At 54.7% G+C, this 25,465-nt stretch overlaps 1 protein-coding gene across 2 annotated transcripts; it reads left to right on the plus strand.

Moving 5' to 3' along the window:
- Positions 1-7,165: 7,165 nt before the first annotated feature.
- LOC128153985 (uncharacterized) lies at positions 7,166-9,133 on the plus strand. Of its 2 annotated transcripts, none has more exons than XM_052813983.1 (3): positions 7,166-7,357; positions 7,872-8,166; positions 8,300-9,133. In XM_052813983.1, the coding sequence occupies exons 1-3, from the start codon at positions 7,218-7,220 to the stop codon at positions 8,366-8,368; spliced, it is 504 nt and encodes a 167-aa protein (XP_052669943.1). In that variant the 5' UTR covers positions 7,166-7,217; the 3' UTR covers positions 8,369-9,133. The 2 variants fall into 2 exon arrangements, with proteins under 2 accessions (XP_052669943.1, XP_052669942.1); XM_052813982.1 differs by having other exon boundaries at positions 7,172-7,357; positions 7,872-8,192.
- The last annotated feature ends 16,332 nt before the right edge of the window (positions 9,134-25,465 follow it).

Genomic DNA, 25,465 nt, shown 5'->3' on the forward strand with positions numbered 1-25,465 from the left:
CACGCACCGCAGGCGGCCGCCCGCCGAGAAGAAAGAACCGCCCACCGGATGTCGCAGGGCGGCGCCTCCGCCAATGACGCCACAGAGCGCGGACGGCTTCCGTACGCGAGTGAGCTGGCGCGAGAGCTGGCAGCGGCAGCCGGTCCCGGTTACTGCTGACCTCACGTGCTCAGCGCGCGGTACTGCAGCCTGCCGGCGGACAGATGCATGAGCAATGACGACTCGTTTGGAGCAGTACCAGACACGCACAGCGCAGCCGAGCCTGCTAGGCGCTCGGCGGCCGTCCGGACTGCGGCGGTGCATGCTCGCTGCCAGAGCACGCATGCGCAACGTGGCCTGCCTCACTCTGCTGCTCTCGCTCGAGCACGCCGCATGCGCAGTACAGAGCGCTCCGCGCTGCTGCGCAGTGTGCGTTACCGCGGGGTGCCGCTCGTCATCCCGTTGGGTGCCGCTGCGGTGTTGCGGTAGCGGGTAAGGTAACCGGCCGTTCTTGCCACCCCTTCCCGGTGCTTACAACAGGTCTTAGCTCTTGCTGTTAGTCCCTGTTGTCACGGGGGCGCGAATTGTCTTCTCGTAGCTGCTTCGTGTCGCTTACAGGCCGGTACAGCTGCTCACCCCGTCGGTCCTCGCCGGTGTATCGGGACAGACAGAACAGCTCGGAAGCATTCACCGCTGCGGGTACGGCCGCGCGCCCCATGGGCTGCGATGCGCCGTTCGCCGTGTGACCAGCGCCTGGGAGCGGAGCGCGGCCGCCTGCAGTGCCGGGCTGTGCTCACCGGGGGTCAGCAGCGAGCGCGCCGGCCGCAGCGGCGGGCCCTGAGCGCTCGATGGCGCCGCTTCCCGTCGCAGTCCCCCCGCCCCGTCGTCGCCACACGTCTTGGGCCGTTCACGCGCGGCCGTGGACGGCGCACCGCAGCTTCCGCCGTGCTCGCGGCCGGCGTGTGCGTCGTGTCTGGGAGTAGTGCGGGAGCGAGTGCGGGTGGGTGGCGCTCGGCGCTGAGGGGCCGGGAGCCGCGGCGAGGCGAGTGCATCCCTTTGTCCGCGCTTGAGCGTGGGGGCGATTGCGGCCGGCTGGGGCAGTCGCTGCCTGGAGGCAAGTGCGCAAGGAGGGCTCGGCCCCGCCACGCTCAGTGCTGGGACACTGAGGAAAACTTTCCCTTTTCCTTATCTCGCTTTTAGGTCCCACAGCGTCTTCCGCAGCGTGGGCCTGTGTGCACACTCGGCTCTTCGGACCCTCTGGAGCTGTGGGGAAAGCAGATGGGCCCTGGAGCAGAATTTTGGCACAGCATCCATGGGAGGAGGTCAACTGGTTGTAGCAAGCATGCCTAGGAGTGCTGGTGAGCAACGTGGAAGTTTAAAACTGGTGAACCAAGCAGACTTAAGGTACTTTTGAGTAAGGGACAATTAGTGCAGCCCCAAGTTAGTTACTTGAGAATGCAGGAAACAAAAACAGAGAGAGGAAAGATATCCTTGGGCACTCTGAAGCTACGTCTGTCCCTGTGCACAAAATGTGGGCACCAACTAAACCAAGGGTTAATTAAAACCTCCACTGAGCCTCCACAAGCCTTGCACAGCTTGTACAGCTGCTGCAAAGCATAAGGATCCCCTGTCCCCAAGGCATCCACACACCATGCTGGTGATACCGAAAAGCCGGTCGAAGAAACTCTCTAAGACTCATTTTGGAGTTTTAGAAAGCAGGCATTCTTTATTGCAGCGCTGGATGCGCAGGGGATAGTTCCACTATCCATAGCGTGCATACCACAGCTTTAGCACAAATAGATTATATAGAATAACTAATTGCATATTAATCAGATTAGTATACATATACATAGAAATGATGGCAACTGATTATCATAGTACTGCCTATATCCGATCATGCGCAATGAAGGATCCATTTGAGTCAAAGGGCTGCTTTTACGACCACCGACCCATTTGAAGTTCTTGTTGGCTGTCCTTGAAGTCTTTATTCTTGTCCTTGTTCTTTGATCTTGAAGCTTAATGCATTTTCAATCACATGTGGTCAGTTTCACCATTGTTCTCATCTACCGTACAGGAACATCTAGTCATAAGAGCAAAGAACTGCAAAACTTAGGAGTAACTACCTCTACTAGTTAATTGCTTGGCTATACTTTTGTCTATTGTTTCAATCATAGTGTTAGTGTAAGATTTCTAATAATTATTTGCCAAATCTCACTTTTACAGTCACCTAGCAGCAAACCAGTTTCCACGGCTGGTACAAAATATTAAAACCATTGAAATATTTAGACATACCATACAGAATGTATGGAAATATGCTATCACTGGGATCTGGATATTTCCAGGGCTGGTGCAGCAGTGTGATGCCTTCTCCTCCTCTAGGACATAGGGCTCCCCCATGGCTCCTCTGGGATGTGAGTTCTGTGATGCCTCTTTTGGGCTTCCCAGTGAGTTCTTTGCCATCACCATCTCCTCCTCTGTTGTGCCCAAGCATCCCTTGGCCAGTCTGTGAGATATTTTCCAGTGAGTCCTCAGGGTGGGATTTGCTTGCCAGAGGAAAAGGCTTTTGAGGCAGCATTAGTGACTGCAGGAGTTGTCTTAGTGGTTGTCATAAATGCTTCTGTCTCTCAGCAGGTACCACTTCCCTTAAGGAGATGCTGGTTGATGGTTATAGGTGTAATAGAATAGAATAGAATATTTCAGTTGGAAGGGATCTACAATGATCATCTAGTCCAACTGCCTGACCAATTCAGGGCCGACCAAAAGTTGAAGCATGTTATTAAGGGCATTGTCCAAATGCCTCTTAAACACTGACCCGCTTGGGGCATCATCGACCACCTCTCCAAGAAGCCTGTTGCAGTGTTTGACCACCCTCTTTCTAAGGAAAAGCTTCCTAATGTCCAGTCTAAACCTCCCCTGATGCAGCTTTGAGCCATTCCCACGCATCCTAGCACTGGTTCCCAGGGAGAAGAGCTCAGCACCTCCCTCTCCACGTCCCCTCCTCAGGAAGCTGTAGAGAGCAATGAGGTCGCCCCTCAGCCTCCTTTTCTCCAAACTAGACAAGCCCAGAGTCCTCAGCTGCTCCTCACAGGACATGCCTTCCAGCGCTGTCACCAGCTTGGTTGCCCTCCTCTGGACACTTTCAAGCAGCTTCACATCCTCCTTAAATGGTGGGGCCCAGAACTGCACACAGTACTCCAGGTGAGGCCGCACCAATGCTGAATACAGCAGGATAATCCCCTCTTTTGACCAGCTGGTCATGCTGTGTTTGATGCCCCCCAGGATGTGGTTTGTCCTCTTGGCTGCCAGGGCACGCTGCTGGCTCCTGTTGAGCTTGCTGCTGACCAGCACCCCCAGGTTCCTTTCTGCAGGGCTGCTTTCCAGCCACTCCTCTCCCGATTTAGACTTGTGCCCGGTGTTACTCCATCCCAGGTGCAGAATGCTTGTTAAATATGCCATTGATGATTGCCTAATGCTCCAATCTATCTGGATCCCTCTGCAAGGCCTCTTGGCCCTCGAGAGGGCCAACGGCATCTCCCAGTTTGGTATCATTAGCAAACTTGCTAATGGTGCGTTCGACTCCTGCATCCAGATCATTGATAAAAATGTTGAACAGAAGTGGCCCTAGAATTGAGCCCTGAGGAACACCGCTGGTGACCGGTTGCCAGCCAGATGTAGCCCCACTGGCTCTGGATATTTGCCTGTGGAGCTCAGAGGACCGCAAATATTAATTGTCTGCAATGGAGATGAATTAGTGCTCTCAGTGGTGCAGGTAGGTTCTGTGGAAGTGCAGCTTAGTGCAGCCGTATGGATTGATTCATGCATATGGTCACATGTGAATGGTGACTGAAACCAAGCGTATGAACAGTGACTGTAAAGTGTTCTTGGTGTGTTCATGTTTTACTGCTCTGCCCAATAAAGGGGAAAATTTTAAAACTGTGGGCTAAAGTTACTCAGCTTCTTGTTACAGTCTTCCTGGTTATATATGCTTTGGAATTTGTCCCTTAAAACAGAGTTCAGAGTTTTTCACTTAAGGTTTGCTGTTTAAAGTTTGTTTTGCATGGTTTATCACTTGAGAGTTGAGCTTTATTACTTTAATTTTTAGGGCTCAGCGTTTATCAGCTGGAGTTTACAGTTTACTCTCTTACTGATCAGGACACAGGATTTTAGATCTAACCTCATCAATACATTCTAAATCCCCAGTGATCATTTGGGTTCTGAGATTTACAGTTTATCACTTTAGGGTTCAGGTTTAATGGCATACTGTTAAATAGAAAGGTCTAACTCCTTAGAAAATAAACTTAAGCCCTCAACCATAAACAGTAGACTGTGAAACCTTCTTTGGGGTTTGTAACTGTAATGCACCAGGAGTAGTTTTTGTTATGATCCGAGAGGGAAAGGCACTTGGAGTCCATAAGGTATTGATTGAAATTCCATTTATTGAAGCTAACTCTAGAAGGAAAAGCGGGATAGTATACATAATCTTATGTCCCTTTGTTGTCACAAAAACTTGGGTCTGTTACCCGGTGTGTGTCGCCCAATTTACACACAGAGTCACGGTATTTTCTTTTATTACGTAAATGCACAGATATGGGTGCATGGCACAAACCAGCACACCATCAGTACAAACTGACAGTTATTTACACACAAAATTTAGTCAGCTAATACATATTCATTGTTACTCTATTAAATGATTGGTTTGCCTATCATGTAAATAACTACACATGCCTGCTATGGTTTTTTGAGACCTTTACTTCCTTAAGCTTTTGGGTCGTTGGGTTCCTTGAGTCGGTGGTCGTGATCTCTGCCTGCCAGAATTACCTTTCCTCTAGTTTCACTTAAATTTGGCAACACTTCGCAGTCCTTCACAGACCTTTAACAAAGCAGACTGTCATTCAGTTTGGGGTTTTGTTCTTAGCAATATCGTGGTTTACAATGCCAAAGTGTTGTTAGGGTAAAATGAACTAAGTTAATCTTTATTGATATCACTTTCAAATGCTGGGAACCCCAAGTTGTGCAGAATCAGAGGTACCTCCAGTCAGGGCATGGCACATAGTGCAGATCCTGTCTGTGGGGGAGGTTCTGCAGACATCTTTGTCTTCAGAGCTCTTACGGGATTCTCTTAGAAGAAAATAATTCCATTTATTATTTCTACTATCAAACAGAAGAAGGTTCACATGACAAACTGCTGCTTCACTTTAAGATAAAAGACAAGGACTTGCAGGTGGTGTAAATGCCAATGTGAAGTGGGAGCTGCCTACAGGCTCTTTTGTTATGATAAACTGCCTAAATTTATCCTACAAGCAAGGAATATGCTCGGCACAACACAGATTTGAAAGCCAACCTAAGCCCAGGCCTGTGCCTTCTCAGGTTAACTGTTGTGTGGATCACCAACTCCTCGATACACAACAGTCTTCCTGTTAGGATCGCTACAGTTATCTTCCCCTGTGCTCCCTGTTCAGTTCTGTGCTCCAACCTGAGATCTAGGATTGATACAGTGCAGGCACAGTATAGTGATCCAAAACTGGTGGCTGGGAGGTAAGAGCTGTGAAAGTTTCTCGCAGGGCTCTTGCCTAGGGGTAGGGCAGAAACACCTGTAGATCACATAAGGGGTTTTCCTCTCACATACCAGTCCTGAACCCTACCTTTGAAGGAGAAATCTTGGAGGACATGGACAGCTCCTCAGTGATTTGCCACATCAAGAGCAGTAACAGGAACCAACTCTTGGCAACTGGATTAATGAACGCTGGTCCAGTAATGAGTCTTAAGGTGCTGCAGGTAAACTGGGAGTGTGCTGGCACAGAGCCTTGTGGCAGACTGACTCTCAATTGTTGCTTTTGTTGATTAATTAATTAAATGATTGCTTTATTCTTTGCACTCATGGCTGTGGTTCTTGCTGTCCCTTTGCACTCAATAAAGTGTGTGAGGGCAGTGTCTGGGGGCGGAGGTTACACATTGTATGAGGGGGTTGGTCCCAGGGTCTTAGATTCACCTCAAAGGAATCCCTGTGCTGTCATAGAGTTGTAGGGGATTTCCCTTTCATTGCCGTGGAAACTTGAGAGTTGTCAGTGGCATTTCCAATCATCCCAGCAGCACCTGGGACCACTCCAGGGCCTTGTTTGTGAGGTCCCCAGGCTGCTCCTGGACTTGCTGTCAGCACTTTCAGCTATGTGGACAATGTCTGGGGTTGAAGGCCAGGGCCAGCAAAAGCAGTGCCGGGAGGCAGGGTTTCCACAGGGTCAGGGGCTGCCTGCAGGCACTGTTCTGTGAGCCACGTTGAGCCCCATGACAGGCCTTAGGGCCCTTTTGGTGTGCAGCGAGGCGCTTCGTTTGTGTTGGGAGCGTGCCCCCACACCCTCTGTACCTCTCAGTTCACATTCAGGGTTGCCCCTGAGCCCGTTTGTGTGCTCCAGATCCTTCTTTGTCTTACAACATGCCACAAAGTTTTCTGTTCATCTTTTTCCCATTGCAGAGTTTTTCCAGTGCTTTCCTGGGTGCTCTGGGGTCGTATTTTGACGGAGCCCAGGGGAGGAGGAGGTGAGGCGCTGTGGGGGTTGGGCCATGCCCCCCTTGTTCCTGCTGGGCTCCAGCTGCGGGCCGGGGCTGGAGGAGCCCCAGGTGCGGGCAGTGAGGCTGATGGCAACGGCCCCTCCCTGTAATGGGGGGGCTGCCAGGGCGGGAACTGGGGGCTCACTGGGGGGCTGGGAGCACCGAGCCCGGTGGCGGGGCTGCGCACTCGACCGGCGAGCCCCGGGGAAAGCCCCGAGGAGGACGGCGGCGGCGGCGGCAGCGGAGCCGCACCGTGTCGGAGCGGGGGCGGCGGGCGCTGCCCGGAGCTGCGCTGGGGGCTCGGCGGAGATTCCGGCTGCCCCGGCGGGGGAGGACGGGGGACGGGACGGGACGGGACGGGACGGAAGCGAAAACGGTGTCCCCTCAGGGTCGGAAAGCAGGAAAACTGCCTTCCGCGGCAAGCCGGGAGCTGTAGTTCTGGAGCACGGAGCTTCTGGTCAGCCATTGTGCCTCCCGGGGCATGCCGGGAGATGTAGTTTTCGCGGACTCGGCGGCCGGGCAGCAGCGTGGCTCTCGGGCGCGGGCGGCGCGGCGTAGTCCTCGCTGCCGCCGCGGCCCCCGGAGTCTGACCAGGTCAGACTCAAGAGCGTTGCCGGTTTCGCGTGGTTTTCCGCGGGCTTCCCGCTGCGCCCGCTCCCCCGACCAGCCGCGCGGACGAGCCTCCCGGGCGCATGCGCCGTCCTGCGCGTGGGGCAGCCCGGCGTTCGCGCTCCGGCTTCGGCCCCTCCGGCGCATGCGCGGTTCCCGGGAGCAGCGTGGCGGCGCGTAGGGCGCGGGTCTCGGCGGCAGCGGGCGAGCGCCGGGACCGCGGGTGAGGCGAGCGATCCCCTCCGGTGGGGCGGGGGGTGTCTCCTGCCCGCTGGCCGTCCAGGGCTGGCGGGACGGGAAGCTGCGAAGCGGCCGCTGCGGCAGGCTGCCGGTCCGCCGGAGGCGAGCCGGGCCAGGGCAGCGCCGGGGAGTTCCCCGAGAGCCGGTAGAAGGGAAGAGGGGACGGAGGCGGGCACCCCCCAGGCGCGGCCAGCGGCCGCCTCTCTGAGTCGCCAGAGCTCCCCCGGAGCTTCCCCCGGCCCCGCTCGGCCCGTGCGGCTGCCCCCAGCTCCAGCCCCTCCCCTGAAGCCTGCGCTGTAGCCGCAGGCAGCCCCCGAGCCCTGTCGTGAGGGCAGCAAGCTGGCCCTGGGGTGGTCTCGAGTCTCCCTTAACGGGGGTGCCGTTAGCAGCGGCGCGGGGAACGAGCGGCGTCTGCGGAAGCCCCTGCGGAAGGAGGGGCTCCGGCCAGGGTCGAGCTGCGGTAATAACGGTCACTGCTGCCTCTTTCCCTCTCCCAGAGGCCACGCTGTGGGTGCGGTTGTCCGTTCGTCCCCTGGGGATGCCGTTGACTGCAGCAGCCTCAGGCTTGCGTGGGCTGTCTCTGCCTGGCCTCCCTCTCCTCGCGGTGCGGGAGCGCAGAGGGACAGGCGGAGCGCTTACTGGCTGTGGACAGGAGCTGCTGAAGCTGGAGAGGCCAGAAAGTTAAAGAAGAAGAAACGGAAGGCCATCCGGCTGGCAGCTGCCTCCCGCTGCAGGCAAGAGAGAGCCTGCCTCTCTGTGTGCGGAAGGATCCCTCCTCGTAGTCCACAGCAGGTCAGACTGCCAACGTGCACCACAGGGTCTGTATGCATCACCAACAGCACGGTACAGCCACGTAGTGTGCGAGTCTGTGTGTCTAGGAAGCCTCGTCTTATGAGAGCTGTGATACATCCATGTATTCTTTTAGGTGGAGGATAGTCAAGCCACGGGAGTTACAGAAGAGGAAGGGAGGAGAGAAAAAGAAAGAAATGTCTGAACTGGCAAAGGCTTTGGCAGTGCCAAGAGCAAGAGCTGTGGTGAGTCCCAGTCCCTCCCTGCCCCTCTCCTGGCCCCTTTTTTCCCAAGCTGCTGTGATTTTTTTTTTTTTTTTTGTTTCCCTGTACCTCTCCTCTTCTGCCTATTCTCTTGTCCTGCTCCTTCTTCCTCTCTCCCTTTATTTCTTGTTTGACTGCTCCCTTTTTGTTTTTTTCTCTCTGGGTTCTTGTCCTGCTCCCTCTCCCTCCTTTTTTTCATCCTCCGTCTCTCTCCTGCAGCCCATAGGTGTTTTTTTTCCTTTTCCGTCTGTCCTGGTTTCAGCTGGGATATTTAATTGTCTTCCTAGCAGCTGGTATAGTGCTATGTTTTTGAGTTTGGTATGAGAAGAATGTTGATGACACACCGATGTTTTCAGTTGTTGCTAAGGAATGTTTAGTCTAAAGTCAGGGATTTTCATCTTCTGATGCCCAGCCAACAAGAAGGCTGGAGGTGCACAAGAGGTTGGGAGGGGGGACAGGCAGGGCAGCTGACCCAAAGTGGCCAACAGAGTATCCCATACCATGTGACATCATGCCCAGTATATAAACTGGGAGGAGTGGGGCTGGGGGAATCGCCGCTTGGGGACTAACTGGGCGTCGGTGGGTGGGTGGTGAGCAATCGCATTGTGCATCACTTGTATATTCCAATCCTTTTACTATCGTCATTTTATTAGTGTTATCATTATTAGTTTCTTCTTTTCTGTTCTATTAAACCATTCTTATCTCAACCCACAAGTTTTACTTCTTTTTCCCGATTCTATCCCCCATCCTGCTGGGTGGGGGGGAGTGAATGAGCAGCTCTGTGGTGCTTAGTTGCTGGCTGGGGTGTATTGGCTTTGTGTGGCAAGGTTTTGGTAGCGGGGGGGGTTACAGGGGTGGCTTCTGTAAGAAGCTGCTGGAAGCTTCCCCTGTGTTCGAGAGAGCCCATACCAGCCGGCTCTAAGACAGACCCGCCGCCGGCCAAGGCCGAGCCAATCAGCGGTAGTGGTAACGCCTCTGTGATAACACTTTTAAGAAGGAAAAAAAGTTGGGACAGACAGTAATCGGCAGCCGGAGAGAGGAGTGAGAACATGTAAGAGAAACAACCCTGCGGACACCAAGGTCAGTGAAGAAGGAGGGGGAGGAGATGCTCCAGGCGCTGGAGCAGAGATTCCCCTGCAGCCCGTGGTGAAGACCATGGTGAGGCAGGCTGTCCCCCTGCAGTCCATGGAGGTCCACGGTGGAGCAGATATCCACCTGCAGCCCGTGGAGGACCCCACACCGGAGCAGGTGGGTTCCCGAAGGAGGCTGTGACCCTGTGGGAATCCCGCGCTGGAGCAGGCTCCTGGCAGGACCTGCGGATCTGTGGAGAGAGGAGCCCACGGAGCAGGTTTTCTGGCAGGACTTGTGACCCCGTGGGGGACCCATGCTGGAGCAGTCTGTACCTGAAGGACTGCACACCGTGGAAAGGACCCATGCTGGAGCAGTTCGTGAAGAACTGCAGCCCGTGGGAAGGACCCACGTTGGAGAAGTTCGTGGAGGACTGTCTCCCGTGGGTGGGACCCCACGCTGGAGCAGGGGAAGAGTGTGATGAGTCCTCCCCCTGAGGAGGATGAAGCGGCAGAAAATAACGTGTGATGAACTGACCGTAAACCCCATCCCCGTCGCCCTGTGCCGCTGGGGGGTTGGTAGAGAATCCAGGAGTGAAGTTGTGCCCGGGAAGAAGGGAGGGGTGGAGGGAAGGTGTTCTGAGATTTGGTTTTATTTCTCATTACCCTACTCCGGTTCATTTGTAATAAATTGAGTTAATTTTTCCCCAAACTGAGTCTGTTTTGCCCGTGACGGTAATTGGTGAGTGCTCTCTCCTATCCTTATCTCGACCCCCAAGCTCTTTGTTATATTTTCTCTCCCCTGTCCAGCTGAGAAGGAGGGGGAGTGATAGAACGGCTTTGGTGGGCACCTGGCGTTCAGCCAGGGTTAACCCATCACACTGGGGTTAAACCACAACACCATCTGTTTGTACTGATCTGCATCCGTCTCTTTTTCCCCCACAATTTCTCTGGCCTGTTCCTTGGCATTCTTTTCCTCTCTGTGCCTGTACGTGCTGCTCTGTGTCCCTGCCTTCCTATCTCTCCCTCCTTCCTTCTCTTTTTCTCTCTATCCCTTTGTCTTGCTCGCTGTTGCTGTTTTTTTTTTTTGTTTGTTTGTTTTTATTCTGTATCTCACTGTCCCGGTCCTCCTTCCTGTTCATCTCTTACTCTCTCTGACCCTTTGTGCTGCTCCCCGGCCCTTTTTTATTCATCCTCTGTCTCTCTGCAGGGCTCCTAATACCTGTCTCTCTTTCTCCAACCCCCTATGCTTCTCATGGTCTCTGTCTTTCTCTGTCTCTTGTCATTATTCTTGTCTGTCGCTCTGTCTTGCTTCCTGTCCCGTCGTTTCTTGCTGTGTCCCTTTGTCCCGCTCCCTGCCCATATTCATATTCCTCTCTGTCCTGTTGACCATCCCAGTTTTTTATCTCCGTCCTGCTGCTGTCCTGATTCTTCTTTCTCTGCCCAGCTCCCTGTCCCTCCTTCTGTCTCTTTTCCTCTGTCCCTGCTGCTTATTTCTCCATCTCTGTCCACATCCCTGTCCCTTTTCCCCCCCCTTGCTGTCCCTCTGCCCTGCTTCCTCTCACTATCTTTTCTGTCTTTCTCTCTGTTCCATTCCCTCTCTTATCCTGTCTAACTGTATCCCCCCATCCAGATAGCTGTCCCTTCTCTCCTTTCTGTCTTCCTCAGTTTTTATTTTACTTTCTCCGTATCTCTCTCCTGCTGCCCATCACTGTTGTTTTTTTCCCCTCTAATGCTGGCGTGCTCTCTGTCCCTTTTTTCTCTCTCTGTCCTTCTGTCATGCTCCCTGTGTCTGTTTTTTAATTCCTTCATCTCTGTCCTGCAGCCCATCACTATTTTTTTCTCCTCTTCCATCCCTTTGTCCTGCTCCCCGTCCTTGTCTCTCTTTCCCTTGGTTCTGCCTCCCATCCTTTTTTCCTTTCTTGCTCCATCTCTCTGTCCTGCTCCTTATCCCTCTCACTCTCTTTCTGTTTCTCTGTCCTCCTCCTTGCCTTTCCCCCCATTCTCTGTCTTGTTCCCTCTTTGGTGTTTTTTGTTTTCTGTCACTCTGTCCTGCTCCCTGTCACTGCGTTTTCTCAATCCATCTCTGTCCTGCAGCTCAGTGCTTTTTTCCCTTCTCCAGCTATCTGTCCTGCTGCCCATCCTAGGCTTTTTCTCTTCCATCTCTGTCCTACTCCCTGTCTCTTCTTTTTGCCTGTCTTCCACTTTGTCCTGCCTCCCTGTCCCTTTTTTCTCTCTCTGTATCACCTTGTCTTGCTCCCTGTCTTCCTCTGACAATCTGTGTCCTGCTCCTTGTCCCCACCCACCCCTGTCTCCTATCCTTCTTCCTGTCTCTTTTCTCTTTCTATCCTTCTGTCCAATGCTTCTTTCTCCACCTCTGTCCTGCTCCCTGCCCCTTGTTTCCTCTCACTCTCCCTCTGTTCTGCTTCCTGTCCCTTTTTTTTCTGTCTTTATTTCCCTGTCCCACTGCCTGTCTGGTCATTTGTTGCTATACCTCCCTGTCCAACCAGCTCTGACTTTTTCCCTTTCTCTCCTCCTCTTTCTTGCTACCTGGCCCTTTATCTTCCTCTGCCTCTGTCCTCTAGCCCATTGCTGTTTTTTTAATTTTTCCTTCTTGGTCTCTGTACCGATCTGACCCTTTCTTTCCTTCTCAATCCCTTTGTGCTGTTCCCTGTCCTTTTTCTCTCTGTGTGTGTTCTGCACCCTGTCCCTGTCCTTCTTCCTCCTTTCTTCCTCCTCTCCTTTCCCCCCCATCTCTATCCCTCTGTCCTGCTCACTGACCCTATGTTTTCTTGTGCCATCTCTTTGCAGGGCTTCTCGTCCTTATTATTTTTCTTGATATTTCTACCTTTCTGACCTTATCCTTCTACCTTCCTTTCTCTCTCTGCTCCTCAGTCTTCTCCCTTGTCTTATTTTTCTTTCTAGTTCTCTCTCCAGCTCTCCACCACTATTTTCTTTCTCCATTTCTCTGCTCTGCTGCCCATTCCTCTCTTTCTTTTTGCATCCTGCTGTGCTGCTCACCATCCGTCCTTCCCTCCCTCCCTCTTTCTCTGTCATTATACTTGGGTCCCTTGTCTCTCCAGGACCCGTCTGTCCTGCTCCCCATCCCTAATTTTCCTTTTCCATTTCTCTGTCCTGCTCTCGGTCCCTGTTTTTTCTCTGGCTCCATCTCCCTGTTATTCTCCCGGTTGCTCTCACTTGTTCTCCATCCCAGTGTCCTGCTCCGCATCCCTCTTTTTTTTCTCTGTATCCCATTTTCTTGGTCCCTGTCCCTCACTTGTCTTCTGTATCCCTCTCTCCTTCCTCCTGTCCTTCCTTCCCCCTGCCCCCCTCTCTGGCCTGCTGCTTGTCACTGGTTTTTTCTTTCTCTTGCTGTCTGTCTGGGTTCTGTCACTCTGTCTTAATCTGTATCCATTGTTCCCCCCCGCCCTGTCCTTCTTCCAGCCTGTGCTTTCCTCTCTCTATCCCTCTGCCCCTAATGCTTCTTTCTCCATCTCTCAGTCCTGCTCCCTGGCCCTTTCTTTTTTTTCCTTACCATCCGTCCTGCTTCTCCCTGGTTATTCTACCTTTATGCCTCTGTCCTGCTGCCTGTCTCATTGTTTCTAGTTATAACCCCCTGTCCAGCCAGCTGTCCCTTTTTTCCTTTCTCTCTTCCCTACTCTGGCCCTGCTTTTTCTTCGTCTGTCTCTGTCCAGCAGCCCATCACTGTTTTTTTCCCTTTCTCCATCTCTTGTCTTAATGTACATCTGGTTCCCCCCTGCCCACCACCCTCAGTCCCTCTGTCCTGTTCCTTATCCAGCTTTTTGTCTTTCCATGTCCCATGCTCTATCCCCATCTTTTTTTCTCTCTCCCTCCTCCCTTTTCTCTACATCCCTTTGTCCTGTTGCTCATCAGTGTTTTTTCCTTCCATTCCTCTGTCCTGTTCCCTGTCCCTTACTTCTCTGTCAATCCCTCTGTCCTGTTGTGGATCATTATTTTTGCTGTCTGCATCCCACTGCCCTGCTTCCCATTCATCTCTTTTGGCGCTCTCGTCCTGTGCTGCTCCCCAGCAGTATTTTGTCTTTCTCCAGCTCTCTGACCTGCTCCCCACTTGCCTCATTTTCTCTCTGTCAGTCTTTCCACTTCCCTGTACCTCTCTCTGCAATCTTGTGTCCCGCTCCTTGTCCCTCTCTGTGTATATATTCCCTGCTGTCCCGGTCCCCGTCCCTCTCTTTGCCTCTCTCTCCCTGTCCTTGTTTGTTCTTTCTTTTCCTCTCTGTTCCCTTGTTTTATTTTTCGCTTCCCAGCCCTCCGTCCTGCTCCCCATTGCTGTATTGAACACGGGCGGGGCCGGGACACCTGGGCGGGGTCAGCAGAGCGGCAGCGTCTGCCCCGGCTGCCGGGTGCTGCTCCGCTCCAGGTCGTGAGGGAGCGGGAGCCGCCTCGGGGCGGGGGAGGCGCGTCGGGTCGCGGAGGTGGGATCCCCCGGCCGGAGCCTCTGAGGGCGGGTCCGGGCTCTGCTGCCCCGGGGTCGTTGCGGGGGGGGGGTTCAGGGCCGAGCCTGTGTCCGGCTGGGGGGGAGCAGGGGCAAGGGCAGCCCCATCCCGTCCCCGGCTGCTCCTCGCTGGGGCCGGGCGGCCTCTACTGCTCCCGGGCTCGGGTCGGGCAGCGGCGGCCCGGGGCGCGCTCCTGCGGCGGCGGGCGGGTCCCGCAGCCCGCAGGGGTGGGGAAGGGCCCCGGCTGCTGCCGGCGGGGGGTCGTGGAGCGGGTCCGGGCTGTGGGTGGCTGGGCCCGGCTCCCCGTGGGGGTGCTTCGGCTGGGGCGTTTGGGGTGCACGCCTGGCACTGCTGGTGATGCCGGGGAAAGAAAGCTTGAAATGGCAATAATGAAGCGACGCCCTGCCTGTGCTGGGGCTGCTCTGCAGAGGCGTGGGGCTGGGCCCTCCAGAGGTCTCGAGCACTCCCCAAAACTGCGTGTGGGGCCCTGGGGGTGCAGGACTGTGGGGTGGCTACGCTCCCCCCAGCCCTCAGCATCGCCCACAGGGACTGCGAAGGGGGTCAGCTGGTTTGGGGGCCAGAAATGGAGACCAAGTTTTCTGTTCCTGGGGCTTGAAAACAGGCTCATGCGGCTGATTTTGGGGCTCAGAAACAGATTGAGTTGCATGGCTTTGGGCTCAGAAGCAGAGGTCCAGCCCTGCGTTTTTGGGCCTTAAGAACAGGCTCAGCAGCTGGTTTTTTTGGCTTGTAAATGGGCACTGAGTCAGCTGTTTTGGGGGCCAAAAGCTGAAGCTGGCGTGGCTGGTTTTGCAGGTGGGTAAGATGCAGGTGGGTGGGAGGGTGTTGGGGGCTGCAGGGGAAAGGAGGGGGTGGGCAGGGTGCGTGGACCCTCCCTGGAGGTGGGGGTCTGGTTGTGTCGGATGCCGAAGTTCGGGAGGCCAGCACGCAGCAGGCCGAACTCAACATCTGCGATGGTCTATGGGGGGAAAGGCGCTTTTCAGACCCCACGTGCCGTCTTTGAGTCCAGCTCTTATTTCTACACTGCTCAGAATAGTTGTTAAGTAATTAATTGCACAGACTAACGAATATTTATACAGCGTGTAACTCTGATGTTTAATCCTAATGCTCCAGTTTTGACAGCAGTTGATACACAACCTTATCGAAAGCCCAGACCGTTGCACATAGCTGGAGCTTGTAAGGAGAAGCAGCTGAAATCAGCCGGAGCTTCAGTGCGGAGCTGGGGCTTCAATTAGCCAGAACTGTAGCAAGGGGAGCTGGAACGAGGCGGGGTGTCCGCTGTTTGGAGTGTGCGTTAGCCAGAGGCAAAACTACCTGCGGCTGTAACGAGCAGGAGCCGCGATTAGCTGGAGTGTCTTTTCGCTGGAGCGTCCGTTGGCTGGACTGTGCTCCCAGTACGGCTGAAAAGCGGCCGGGCGCAGGCAGGGCTGTCCCCAGCAAGCGGCTCTGAGCAGCAGGGAGGTGAGTTGTCCTTCTGCCAGCGGGGAGCCCGGCCTCTTCCCTCGGGGATGCAATCCATGCCACGCTCCTCTCTCTGCGTGGAGGGTCTCTCCCGGTCCGTTCCCGCAGGCAGAAGCGAGGTGGGGGTCCCCCGGCTCTCCTGGGGCAGCCACCCCTGTGAGGGCGTGCAGGCGAGGTCTCGTCGTCCCCTCGGTACCGGGCAAAGGGGAGAGAAACCGGCTGGTGGGAGCTCCTGGGGTGCAGAGCCCTTCCGGCAGAATCCTCCCCTGTCTTTTCACCGTTGGCTGGGTGTGACAAACAGGTTCATTTTTTTGTTTCCTCTTTTCCAGGTGTCACCTTCCGCGTCACATGAAGAAAATCCTGCGTGGTTAATTCCACTTGCTGCTCAGGTAATAGCACGTATTGGGCTGGGGAAGCAGAGAGGAACATTTGTGAGTTCGAGGGCACTACAGATACTCTACATCAAACGCACAGAAAAGGCAAATTTGCTGTTAGTGCAGAAAAGCTGATGAAAAATTGCCATTAACAGATCGTGCCCTGTTCCTGAACTGGTCCCTTGATATGTTTTTGGTTTAGGTGAAAGAATGAACTTTCATCTACGATAAATTTAGAGCTGCCTGTTAGCTTCTTTAGGGTCAAGTGTTTCTCTTCTCTCTGTTCATACTGATTTTATGGGCAAGTTGGAAATAGCCTTTTATTTTTTTAGATATAACTGAATTTTTAGGAATATGTGGTGTCCCTGTAGTTCATTTTTGAGCACCTAGATGCCAGTAGACATGTAGTGAGTGAAACATGATGAAAACTGGTACTTAAACTTGATTTTTATTTGATTTTTTTTTTCTCATTAGAGTGTTGATGGCATGTTGTCCCGTGGCACAATCCCCATTCTGTTCAGCGGAGTCTTCAGTCTAGGACTTTTAAGTAAAAAAGTTTGTCCTTCTGAAAAAGGTCTAGTCATTCAAAGGACTGAGGCATAGACTTGGAGGGTTGCTTAAGTATGTGATCAGAATTAAAGCCAACTTTCACTTAATGTTGCTGCTGTTGGTCTTCGCTTTCATTGATTTCTCCACCACTCCCTCATGGTCGGGAGCTCTGAATTGTAATTTTTTTCAGTCTCTAATACATTTTCCCCCTCACCCCCCAAAAAGCAGAGGCAATGTCTAAAAGTTAATTAGTTTCCTCACAAATGCGTGAGTAAATAAAATTTGAGTTATGATGATTAAAACCATAAAAACAACACCAGTCTTGCAGATCTGGACTATTTCTGAACGGGCATTCCTCACACGCAAAAGTCGTCACGGTACAGATCACCTGCGCTTCATGCTCTGACAAGACAATATGCTGAGGCAGGGATGAGCTCTGAAAGAAAAAAAAAAAAAAACAAAAAACCAGGGTCACGGTTTTGTTTTGTTGTTGTTTGTTTTTAAAGAGTGCAATATTGACTGGTGCCAGCCTGCAGAGCTCTTCTGCTGCCTGACCTCTCCTTCTCTTTCATGGCTGTAATTGTCATTTGGATAATTGTAGAAGAGCAATTAAGTTACTTGCCTCTGTGAATGTGCTGGTAATACCAGGAAGGCAAATGCTTGAACCAGTAGGGAATAACTTGGCTACAAGTAGAATTTCTGAAGGAAGAACAGCAGCAGCAACTGGAAGCAAATAGCAAGTGACCAAAAATTTGTGTGTGTCAAACGCATCAAAGCTTTATTGCCAAATGGCTTTTTTTGGTAAATGTAAATTTTCAGGAAGTTCAGGGTTGTGTGTGGCAAAACGTGTCCCTCTGCATACGCATCCTACTACGTAAATAGCATGGGTCAATGGCGAGTCCGGCGGCAGGGCTGTTGTTCCCTACTCTCGACGTTGCTGTAGTAGTGTTGTGGTATTTAGACCTTAACGGACGGGCTGAGGAATGGAAGGAGAATGCCCGTTTTCTGTAAGGGCTCAGAATGCCGACCCTTTTCTCTGCCTGCCGCTCCCCTGTGTGTGAGATGAAGCTGTTTTATTTTTCTCCCTTGTTCCTGGTCTAAATATTTCTGGACCTGTTGCTGCTGTGGGTTTGCAATTTGTGTTACTGCATTTTTGTAGCGTTCTAGCAATGGGTCATTTCTACTGTGGCGAAGCATCGAGATACGGTTTTCGGTTTAAAGCGTCAGAAACTACATTCACCGAAACCGGTAACTCACGGCATAGGTGAAACCGATCTGGCGCGTGCAGCTGTGCTCGCAGGGATGCTCGGTGGCTCCTCATCAAAACGGCAAGGGGTGTGTGTGTGGACATCCGTAGGGTTGCGCTCTGGGTCCGAGAGCGTTAACGTATTTTTGCTGTTGGAAGATGGAATGGAGCGTGTGCCTGTTAAATCTCAGGGCAGTCAAAAGCTAGGAGGGACCCTGAGCGGGTTTGGTGGCACAACTGCGGTTTTAAAAGATCTTGACTGTTTGGAGCAACGGCCTGGAAAAAATCATTCCTTTTTTGCAACAGGGCAGTTCACAAGGACAGATGTGTTGCTGTGCTCTTTAGCAAAAATACTCAACTTGGGACTTATAGGGTGATGAAGTCTTGGCTATACTAAGGCTTGAGAAAATGTATGTAGATACCTACGTCTGTCACCTGCATGTATCTAAGAAAGTGAGTTCTAGTGAAACTAAAGTTACCAATGAGTCAAAAAAAAAAAAACAAAAGGCACAGTTGTCTGAAAAATGCAAAAGCTCTAGTGGCCTGTGTCAACAACTGTACTGAAGGTGATGCAAAAATACTTTTTGCTCTGCTCAGTCATACTGTCTTCACAAACCTTCACAAAAAAAGGCAGCTTTGGATTCCTACCCAGTTTTATGCTAAAGTTTTTTTTTTGTTTTTTTTTTTTCCCCCCTCTCTCAGGTGGATGTCAGCTGCCACCATTTCACCGTGGTTGCCCTTTCTTCTGCCGTGAAAGTACAAGACAGATGGAAAGATTCCGTAGTGGTCTGCAAGTATAAGGTACGCCTACGATGTGTGTCTGCATTTTTCCGAAGGTACTTGTAGTATGGACTTTAACATTAAGAATGTGCCAACTCTCATTCCATATTTTTTCTGTGAAATATTTTAATACGAATACTAAAACTAAGGTCTGTTCTGGAGCACGTTACGCCTACGCCAAGTTTACTTCCCTCCGTCTATTTCCTCTTCCTGAAAGCATATAATCTTCTGTTTCCGTGCGCTTACTAGTAAATGATACCGTGAAAATAATTTTGTACTAAAAGAGGGGAGAAACTGTTCGTAAGAGTTCAGCTGTTCAGAAGAAACGGGCTTTGTTTTCACGATAAAAGCTTTATCCTTTTGCAGCCAGTGAGTTTTTTTAAATATCTTATAGGAGTACTCGACAACCTTACTGAGATAACTAGCACCTGTACTAAAAGCAATCAAGGTCAAAGAAGAGATGTGGACAAAACAGGACAAACTGGCATCGCTTCCGTGTGTTTTCCAGGTTTTCCCAGGAAGCATTAGCAGCCTGGTAACTAGTGACAGTGAGTCCTGAGGTGGTTTTGGTGAGTTACTGCTTCAATAATGTATTTTTATTGGATGTATATAAACATGGGTACACCCTTTTAGTGTAAAATGAATTACTGAGATTTATTCTTTATTTTTCATTTTGCTCTTTGAAGTTTTCCACTTCACTTTCAGCTTTATTCACCAAACGAGCAAGATGCAAAGCAGCAGCAGCAGCGCAAGGGCTGTAGCTGTTGCGGTGGATCCATTAAGTGTAGATTCTGATTGCGTACGACCTCGTCCCGCAGGCTCCCAGGGTTATCTCCCTGCAGCAGTGCTGTAAGGAAGGGAGGAGACATTTTCCAACACCGGCAAGAGTGTTTACTTGTATGCTAAGAAGGTGTTCAAAATCATATCAATTAGCCTAAATGCTGATTTTAAGTGTTCGAATCAGTCTTAACTTTTAAAGGAGATGTTGTATTTCAAGCTGACCTGTTTACCTGGAATCCTCCTTTAGCTCAGCGACTCTTCTTGTGCACACCCAGCCTCCGCTGGCAGGGCGGTGTGAGAAGCTGGAAAGTCCTTGACTTAGTATAAACACTGCTTAGCAACAACTAGAGCATCAGTGTGTTGTCAACATTATTCTCATCCTAAATCCAAAATGGCCCTGTACCAGCTACTCAGAAGAAAATTAACTTTATTCCAGCCGAAACCAGGACAACCCCAAACCCCCTGATTCTGGGTCTGCAACGGAAAAAACCAAATGAATTTGGGACTCCTGGGAAAGCCAAATCCACCTGGATTTGTGCAGCTGGAAAGGAAAAAAACCCACCCCATTTTCATGCACAAAACCACAACCAAAAGATCACTGCTTTTTATGTTGTGGAAAAGCACTGAAACACACCCCAAACTGAGTATTTTGAAAAAGCAAAAAACTCCCCGCTTTGGGGAAGATTGGGAGTGAAGCACAGGCAGTTTGAGGGGCATTGCTGGGGGTCCTCCCAGTGTGGATTATCTGGTGTGGATTCTCTGTTGCGCGTTATCCCAGGTGAGTTACCTGCTGTGGATCATCCTGGGTGGACTCCCTGGGGTAGGCCATCCCCACCCGTGTCCCCCCCATGCACCTTTGTACCCTCACCTACCCTCCCGCCGTGTGTGTTTCTCCCCCATATGCCCCCCCGTTGCTCCAGCCCGGCCCCTTCACCCACGCGAGTTTTTAACCCACGCGAGTTGTTTCCCCCCGCATCCCCTGCTCTCCTATCTCCTGCCCCCACCTCCCTCCTTTCCCTCCTCCATATTCCACACCCCCCCATCATCCGTCAGGCTCCAGACCCCTGGCGTGCTGCCTGCACCCCATTCTCTGTCATTTTTTTCTTCTTTTCCTTACAAGTTGTTGTTGTTGTATCTTTTTAATGATTAAACTGTTTTCGTTTCAAGCCACGAGTTTTCTCACTTTCGCCCTTCTGATTGTCTCCACCATCCCACTGGGGGCGGGGGAGCGAGTGAGTGGTTGCGTGAGGCTTCGTTGCCGACTGGTGTTAAACCACGACACGAGGTGAGTTGGAAGCCCTGCCTGGCTAATGCTGGAGGCTCTCTGTGTTCCTCCTGCCGTCTTGACCGGCCGTCCTCGTTCTTCATTGCCGCTTTATAGCGAGCGCCTCTTGCTCCGTAAGCAGCAGTACTCGGGCCGTGCAGGTACTGCGCGTTGCAGGCAGCAAAGGGCAATTGTGACGCTTGCTGGCGGGAGCGGCAAGGAGTGCGGAGCCACGCTCCAGTAGGGAGCAAAGATGGAACCTCGAGGGCTCTACGGTCATCTGCTGAGGACATCTAATATCCCGACGCGCCTCTTTTGCTTTCCCTGCTTCCCGTCTAATTACTTTGCACGCTGGAGGGCAGGGCGGTAAGTAACACCGTGCAGCGTCTCTTCGATAAGAGACAAGCCCCGCCCAAGAAGCCTTGCGTGCGTGCAGGATTAGGAGAGCAGAGTTGTGATAGCACAGAGGTGAGGAAAGGTGCGCCCACCCCAACAGAGCCCCAGGATCGCCAGGGTATCGCTCACTTGCAGGTCGGCCGCTCGCATCTGGTCCGCTGGGACGCGCCGTTTCCTGCTGAACAGAGCTGCCCCTCTGGCACGAAGCAGCTTTGGGTCTCTCGTGGCCTGCCTTCAGGCTGTCACCTGAACCAGGCGTTATTTTTTTTTTTTTTTTTTAAATCTCGCCAGCATCTGTTGACTGGCTGCTGTCCCTCCCACAACCCTGATGCCACGTGCAGACGGATACAGCAGTCCCTGGGGCTTGGTCCAGGGCAACCCCCCCTGCCCCCTGCCGTTTGCAGGTTCCCTGTGCTGCTTCTCCTCTCTAGAGAATGGGGTGGGGGGGCAGGGACAGAAGCGACCGCCCGCATTGTCTGTTGTTTGCGCTTGACTGCTGTAAAGGCTCCAGCCACTCGGGTGCTTTTTGGAACGGAGGCAATGAAGAGGACTGCCCGGGCTGCGAGTGGGGAAAGGGCAGGGAAACGTAAGCCCCGTGCCCCCAGTAAGTAGTTGCCGCCTGTGGCTGGTCTCTACTGGGCTGAGCTGTCAGTGGTGTCTCATCCAGCTGATGCTCAGAAGAGGATCGTTACGGGGGTGCTGCTGCCCGGCGAGCGAAGGTGGGAAATGGCGTTCGGGAGGCGCGCATGCGCGGTGGCACGTGTGGCTGGGCCCCCGCTGTTGCCTGGTAAAGGGAGAGGCTGTACGGCACCTGGGGAGGTGCGCATGCGCGCTGCGCCTTTTACGGCGCTCGCCGCTGTTGCCTAGCAACCGTAGCGCGACACGACGCCTCGGAAACCGCGCGTGCGCGGTGGCGCGGTTTACGGCGCTCCTGGTGTTGCCTAGCAACGAGAACGCTGTAAGGCAGCTCGGAAACCGCGCATGCGCGGTGCGCCTTTTACGGCGCTCGCCGCTGTTGCCTAGCAACCGTAGCGCGACACAACGCCTCGGCAACCGCGCATGCGCGGTGGGGCGGTTTACGGCGCTCCTGGTGTTGCCTAGCAACCGAGATGCTGTACGGCAGCTCGGAAACCGCGCATGCGCGGTGCGCCTTTTACGGCGCTCGCCGCTGTTGCCTAGCAACCGTAGCGCGACACGACGCCTCGGCAACCGCGCGTGCGCGGTGGCGCGGTTTACGGCGCTCCTGCTGTTGCCTAGCAACGAGAACGCTGTAAGGCAGCTCGGAAACCGCGCATGCGCGGTGCGCCTTTTACGGCGCTCGCCGCTGTTGCCTAGCAACCGTAGCGCGACACGACGCCTCGGCAACCGCGCGTGCGCGGTGGCGCGGTTTACGGCGCTCGTGCTGTTGCCTAGCAACGAGGATGCTGTAAGGCAGCTCGGAAACCGCGCATGCGCGGTGCGCCTTTTACGGCGCTCGCCGCTGTTGCCTAGCAACCGTAGCGCGACACGACGCCTCGGAAACCGCGCATGCGCGGTGGCGCGGTTTACGGCGCTCGACGCTGTTGCCTAGCAACCGAGATGCTGTACGGCAGCTCGGAAACCGCGCATGCGCGCTGCGCCTTTTACGGCGCTCGCCGCTGTTGCCTAGCAACCGTAGCGCGACACGACGCCTCGGAAACCGCGCGTGCGCGGTGGCGCGGTTTACGGCGCTCCTGCTGTTGCCTAGCAACGAGGATGCTGTAAGGCAGCTCGGAAACCGCGCATGCGCGGTGCGCCTTTTACGGCGCTCGCCGCTGTTGCCTAGCAACCGTAGCGCGACACAACGTCTCGGCAACCGCGCGTGCGCGGTGGCGCGGTTTACGGCGCTCCTGCTGTTGCCTAGCAACGAGGATGCTGTAAGGCAGCTCGGAAACCGCGCATGCGCGGTGCGCCTTTTACGGCGCTCGCCGCTGTTGCCTAGCAACCGTAGCGCGACACAACGCCTCGGCAACCGCGCGTGCGCGGTGGCGCGGTTTACGGCGCTCCTGGTGTTGCCTAGTAACGAGAACGCTGTAAGGCAGCTCGGAAACCGCGCATGCGCGGTGCGCCTTTTACGGCGCTCGCCGCTGTTGCCTAGCAACCGTAGCGCGACACGACGCCTCGGAAACCGCGCGTGTGCGGTGGGGCGGTTTGCGGCGCTCCTGCTGTTGCCTAGCAACGAGGATGCTGTAAGGCAGCTCGGAAACCGCGCATGCGCGGTGCGCCTTTTACGGCGCTCGCCGCTGTTGCCTAGCAACCGTAGCGCGACACGACGCCTCGGAAACCGCGCGTGCGCGGTGGCGCGGTTTGCGGCGCTCCTGCTGTTGCCTAGCAACGAGGATGCTGTAAGGCAGCTCGGAAACCGCGCATGCGCGCTGCGCCTTTTACGGCGCTCGCCGCTGTTGCCTAGCAACCGTAGCGCGACACAACGCCTCGGCAACCGCGCATGCGCGGTGGCGCGGTTTACGGCGCTCCTGGTGTTGCCTAGCAACGAGAACGCTGTAAGGCAGCTCGGAAACCGCGCATGCGCGCTGCGCCTTTTACGGCGCTCGCCGCTGTTGCCTAGCAACCGTAGCGCGACACGACGCCTCGGCAACCGCGCGTGCGCGGTGGCGCGGTTTGCGGCGCTCGTGCTGTTGCCTAGCAACGAGGATGCTGTAAGGCAGCTCGGAAACCGCGCATGCGCGCTGCGCCTTTTACGGCGCTCGCCGCTGTTGCCTAGCAACCGTAGCGCGACACGACGCCTCGGAAACCGCGCGTGCGCGGTGCGCCTTTTACGGCGCTCGCCGCTGTTGCCTAGCAACCGTAGCGCGACACGACGCCTCGGCAACCGCGCGTGCGCGGTGGCGCGGTTTACGGCGCTCCTGCTGTTGCCTAGCAACGAGAACGCTGTAAGGCAGCTCGGAAACCGCGCATGCGCGCTGCGCCTTTTACGGCGCTCGCCGCTGTTGCCTAGCAACCGTAGCGCGACACGACGCCTCGGAAACCGCGCGTGCGCGGTGGCGCGGTTTACGGCGCTCGTGCTGTTGCCTAGCAAGGAGGATGCTGTAAGGCAGCTCGGAAACCGCGCATGCGCGGTGCGCCTTTTACGGCGCTCGCCGCTGTTGCCTAGCAACCGTAGCGCGACACGACGCCTCGGAAACCGCGCGTGCGCGGTGGGGCGGTTTGCGGCGCTCGTGCTGTTGCCTAGCAACGAGGATGCTGTAAGGCAGCTCGGAAACCGCGCATGCGCGGTGCGCCTTTTACGGCGCTCGCCGCTGTTGCCTAGCAACCGTAGCGCGACACGACGCTTCGGCAACCGCGCGTGCGCGGTGGCGCGGTTTACGGCGCTCCTGGTGTTGCCTAGCAACGAGAACGCTGTAAGGCAGCTCGGAAACCGCGCATGCGCGCTGCGCCTTTTACGGCGCTCGCCGCTGTTGCCTAGCAACCGTAGCACGACACGACGCCTCGGAAACCGCGCGTGCGCGGTGGGGCGGTTTGCGGCGCTCGTGCTGTTGCCTAGCAACGAGGATGCTGTAAGGCAGCTCGGAAACCGCGCATGCGCGGTGCGCCTTTTACGGCGCTCGCCGCTGTTGCCTAGCAACCGTAGCGCGACACGACGCCTCGGAAACCGCGCGTGCGCGGTGGGGCGGTTTGCGGCGCTCGTGCTGTTGCCTAGCAACCGAGATGCTGTACGGCAGCTCGGAAACCGCGCATGCGCGGTGCGCCTTTTACGGCGCTCGCCGCTGTTGCCTAGCAACCGTAGCGCGACACGACGCCTCGGAAACCGCGCGTGCGCGGTGGCGCGGTTTACGGCGCTCCTGCTGTTGCCTAGCAACGAGAACGCTGTAAGGCAGCTCGGAAACCGCGCATGCGCGGTGCGCCTTTTACGGCGCTCGCCGCTGTTGCCTAGCAACCGTAGCGCGACACGACGCCTCGGCAACCGCGCGTGCGCGGTGGCGCGGTTTACGGCGCTCGTGCTGTTGCCTAGCAACCAGAAGGCGGTCCTGGCGTTCGGGAGCCGCGGATGCGCGGTGGCGCGTTTTGCCGCCCTCTTACTGTTGCCTGGCAACCAGAACGCGGTACAGCAGCTCGGGAGCCGCGCATGCGCGCTGGCGGCGCCTTTCGCCGCCGCTCTCTTCCGCCACCTCGTGACCAATGTTCGGTACTGCCGCTGGGGAGCCGCGCTGGCGCCTCGTGCCAAGCGCTCGCCGCTGCCACCCTGCGACCAACGTTCGGTACTGCAGCTCGGAGGCTGCGAGTGCGCGGGGCTGCCCCCGTCCCGCACGTGCCGTCCGACGGTACCGGCAATGCGGCGCCGGCGGGAGGTGCCGCCGCGCTCGTTGCTTCCTCCCGGTAAGGAAACGCCGCCGGAAAGCTTGCATGGGCTGTCTCTGCCTGGCCTCCCTCTCCGCGCGGCACGGGAGCACAAAGGGACAGGCAGGGCACATACCAGCTGTGGGTAAGAAGGAGCTGCTACGGCTGAAGCTGGAGAGGCCAGAGAAAGGTAGAGAAGAAGAAATGGAAGGCCGGCCGGCCGGCAGCTCCCTCCCGCTGCAGGCAAGAGAGAGCCTGCCTCTCCGCGCATGGAAGGATCCCTCTTCGTAGTCCACAGCAGGTCAGACTGCCAGG

This window comes from Harpia harpyja, chromosome 18 (assembly GCF_026419915.1).
Source record: "Harpia harpyja isolate bHarHar1 chromosome 18, bHarHar1 primary haplotype, whole genome shotgun sequence".
NCBI lineage: Eukaryota > Metazoa > Chordata > Aves > Accipitriformes > Accipitridae > Harpia > Harpia harpyja.

Bases quoted from the DNA above. Each gene is read 5' to 3' on its own strand.
- LOC128153985 (XM_052813982.1), top strand. From the start codon at position 7,218: ATGCGCCGTCCTGCGCGTGGGGCAGCCCGGCGTTCGCGCTCCGGCTTC. The intron at 7,358-7,871 runs GTGAGGCGAGCG...TCCCTCTCCCAG, and splicing joins GGCGAGCGCCGGGACCGCGG to AGGCCACGCTGTGGGTGCGG. The intron at 8,193-8,299 runs GTCTGTATGCAT...GTATTCTTTTAG, and splicing joins CTGCCAACGTGCACCACAGG to GTGGAGGATAGTCAAGCCAC.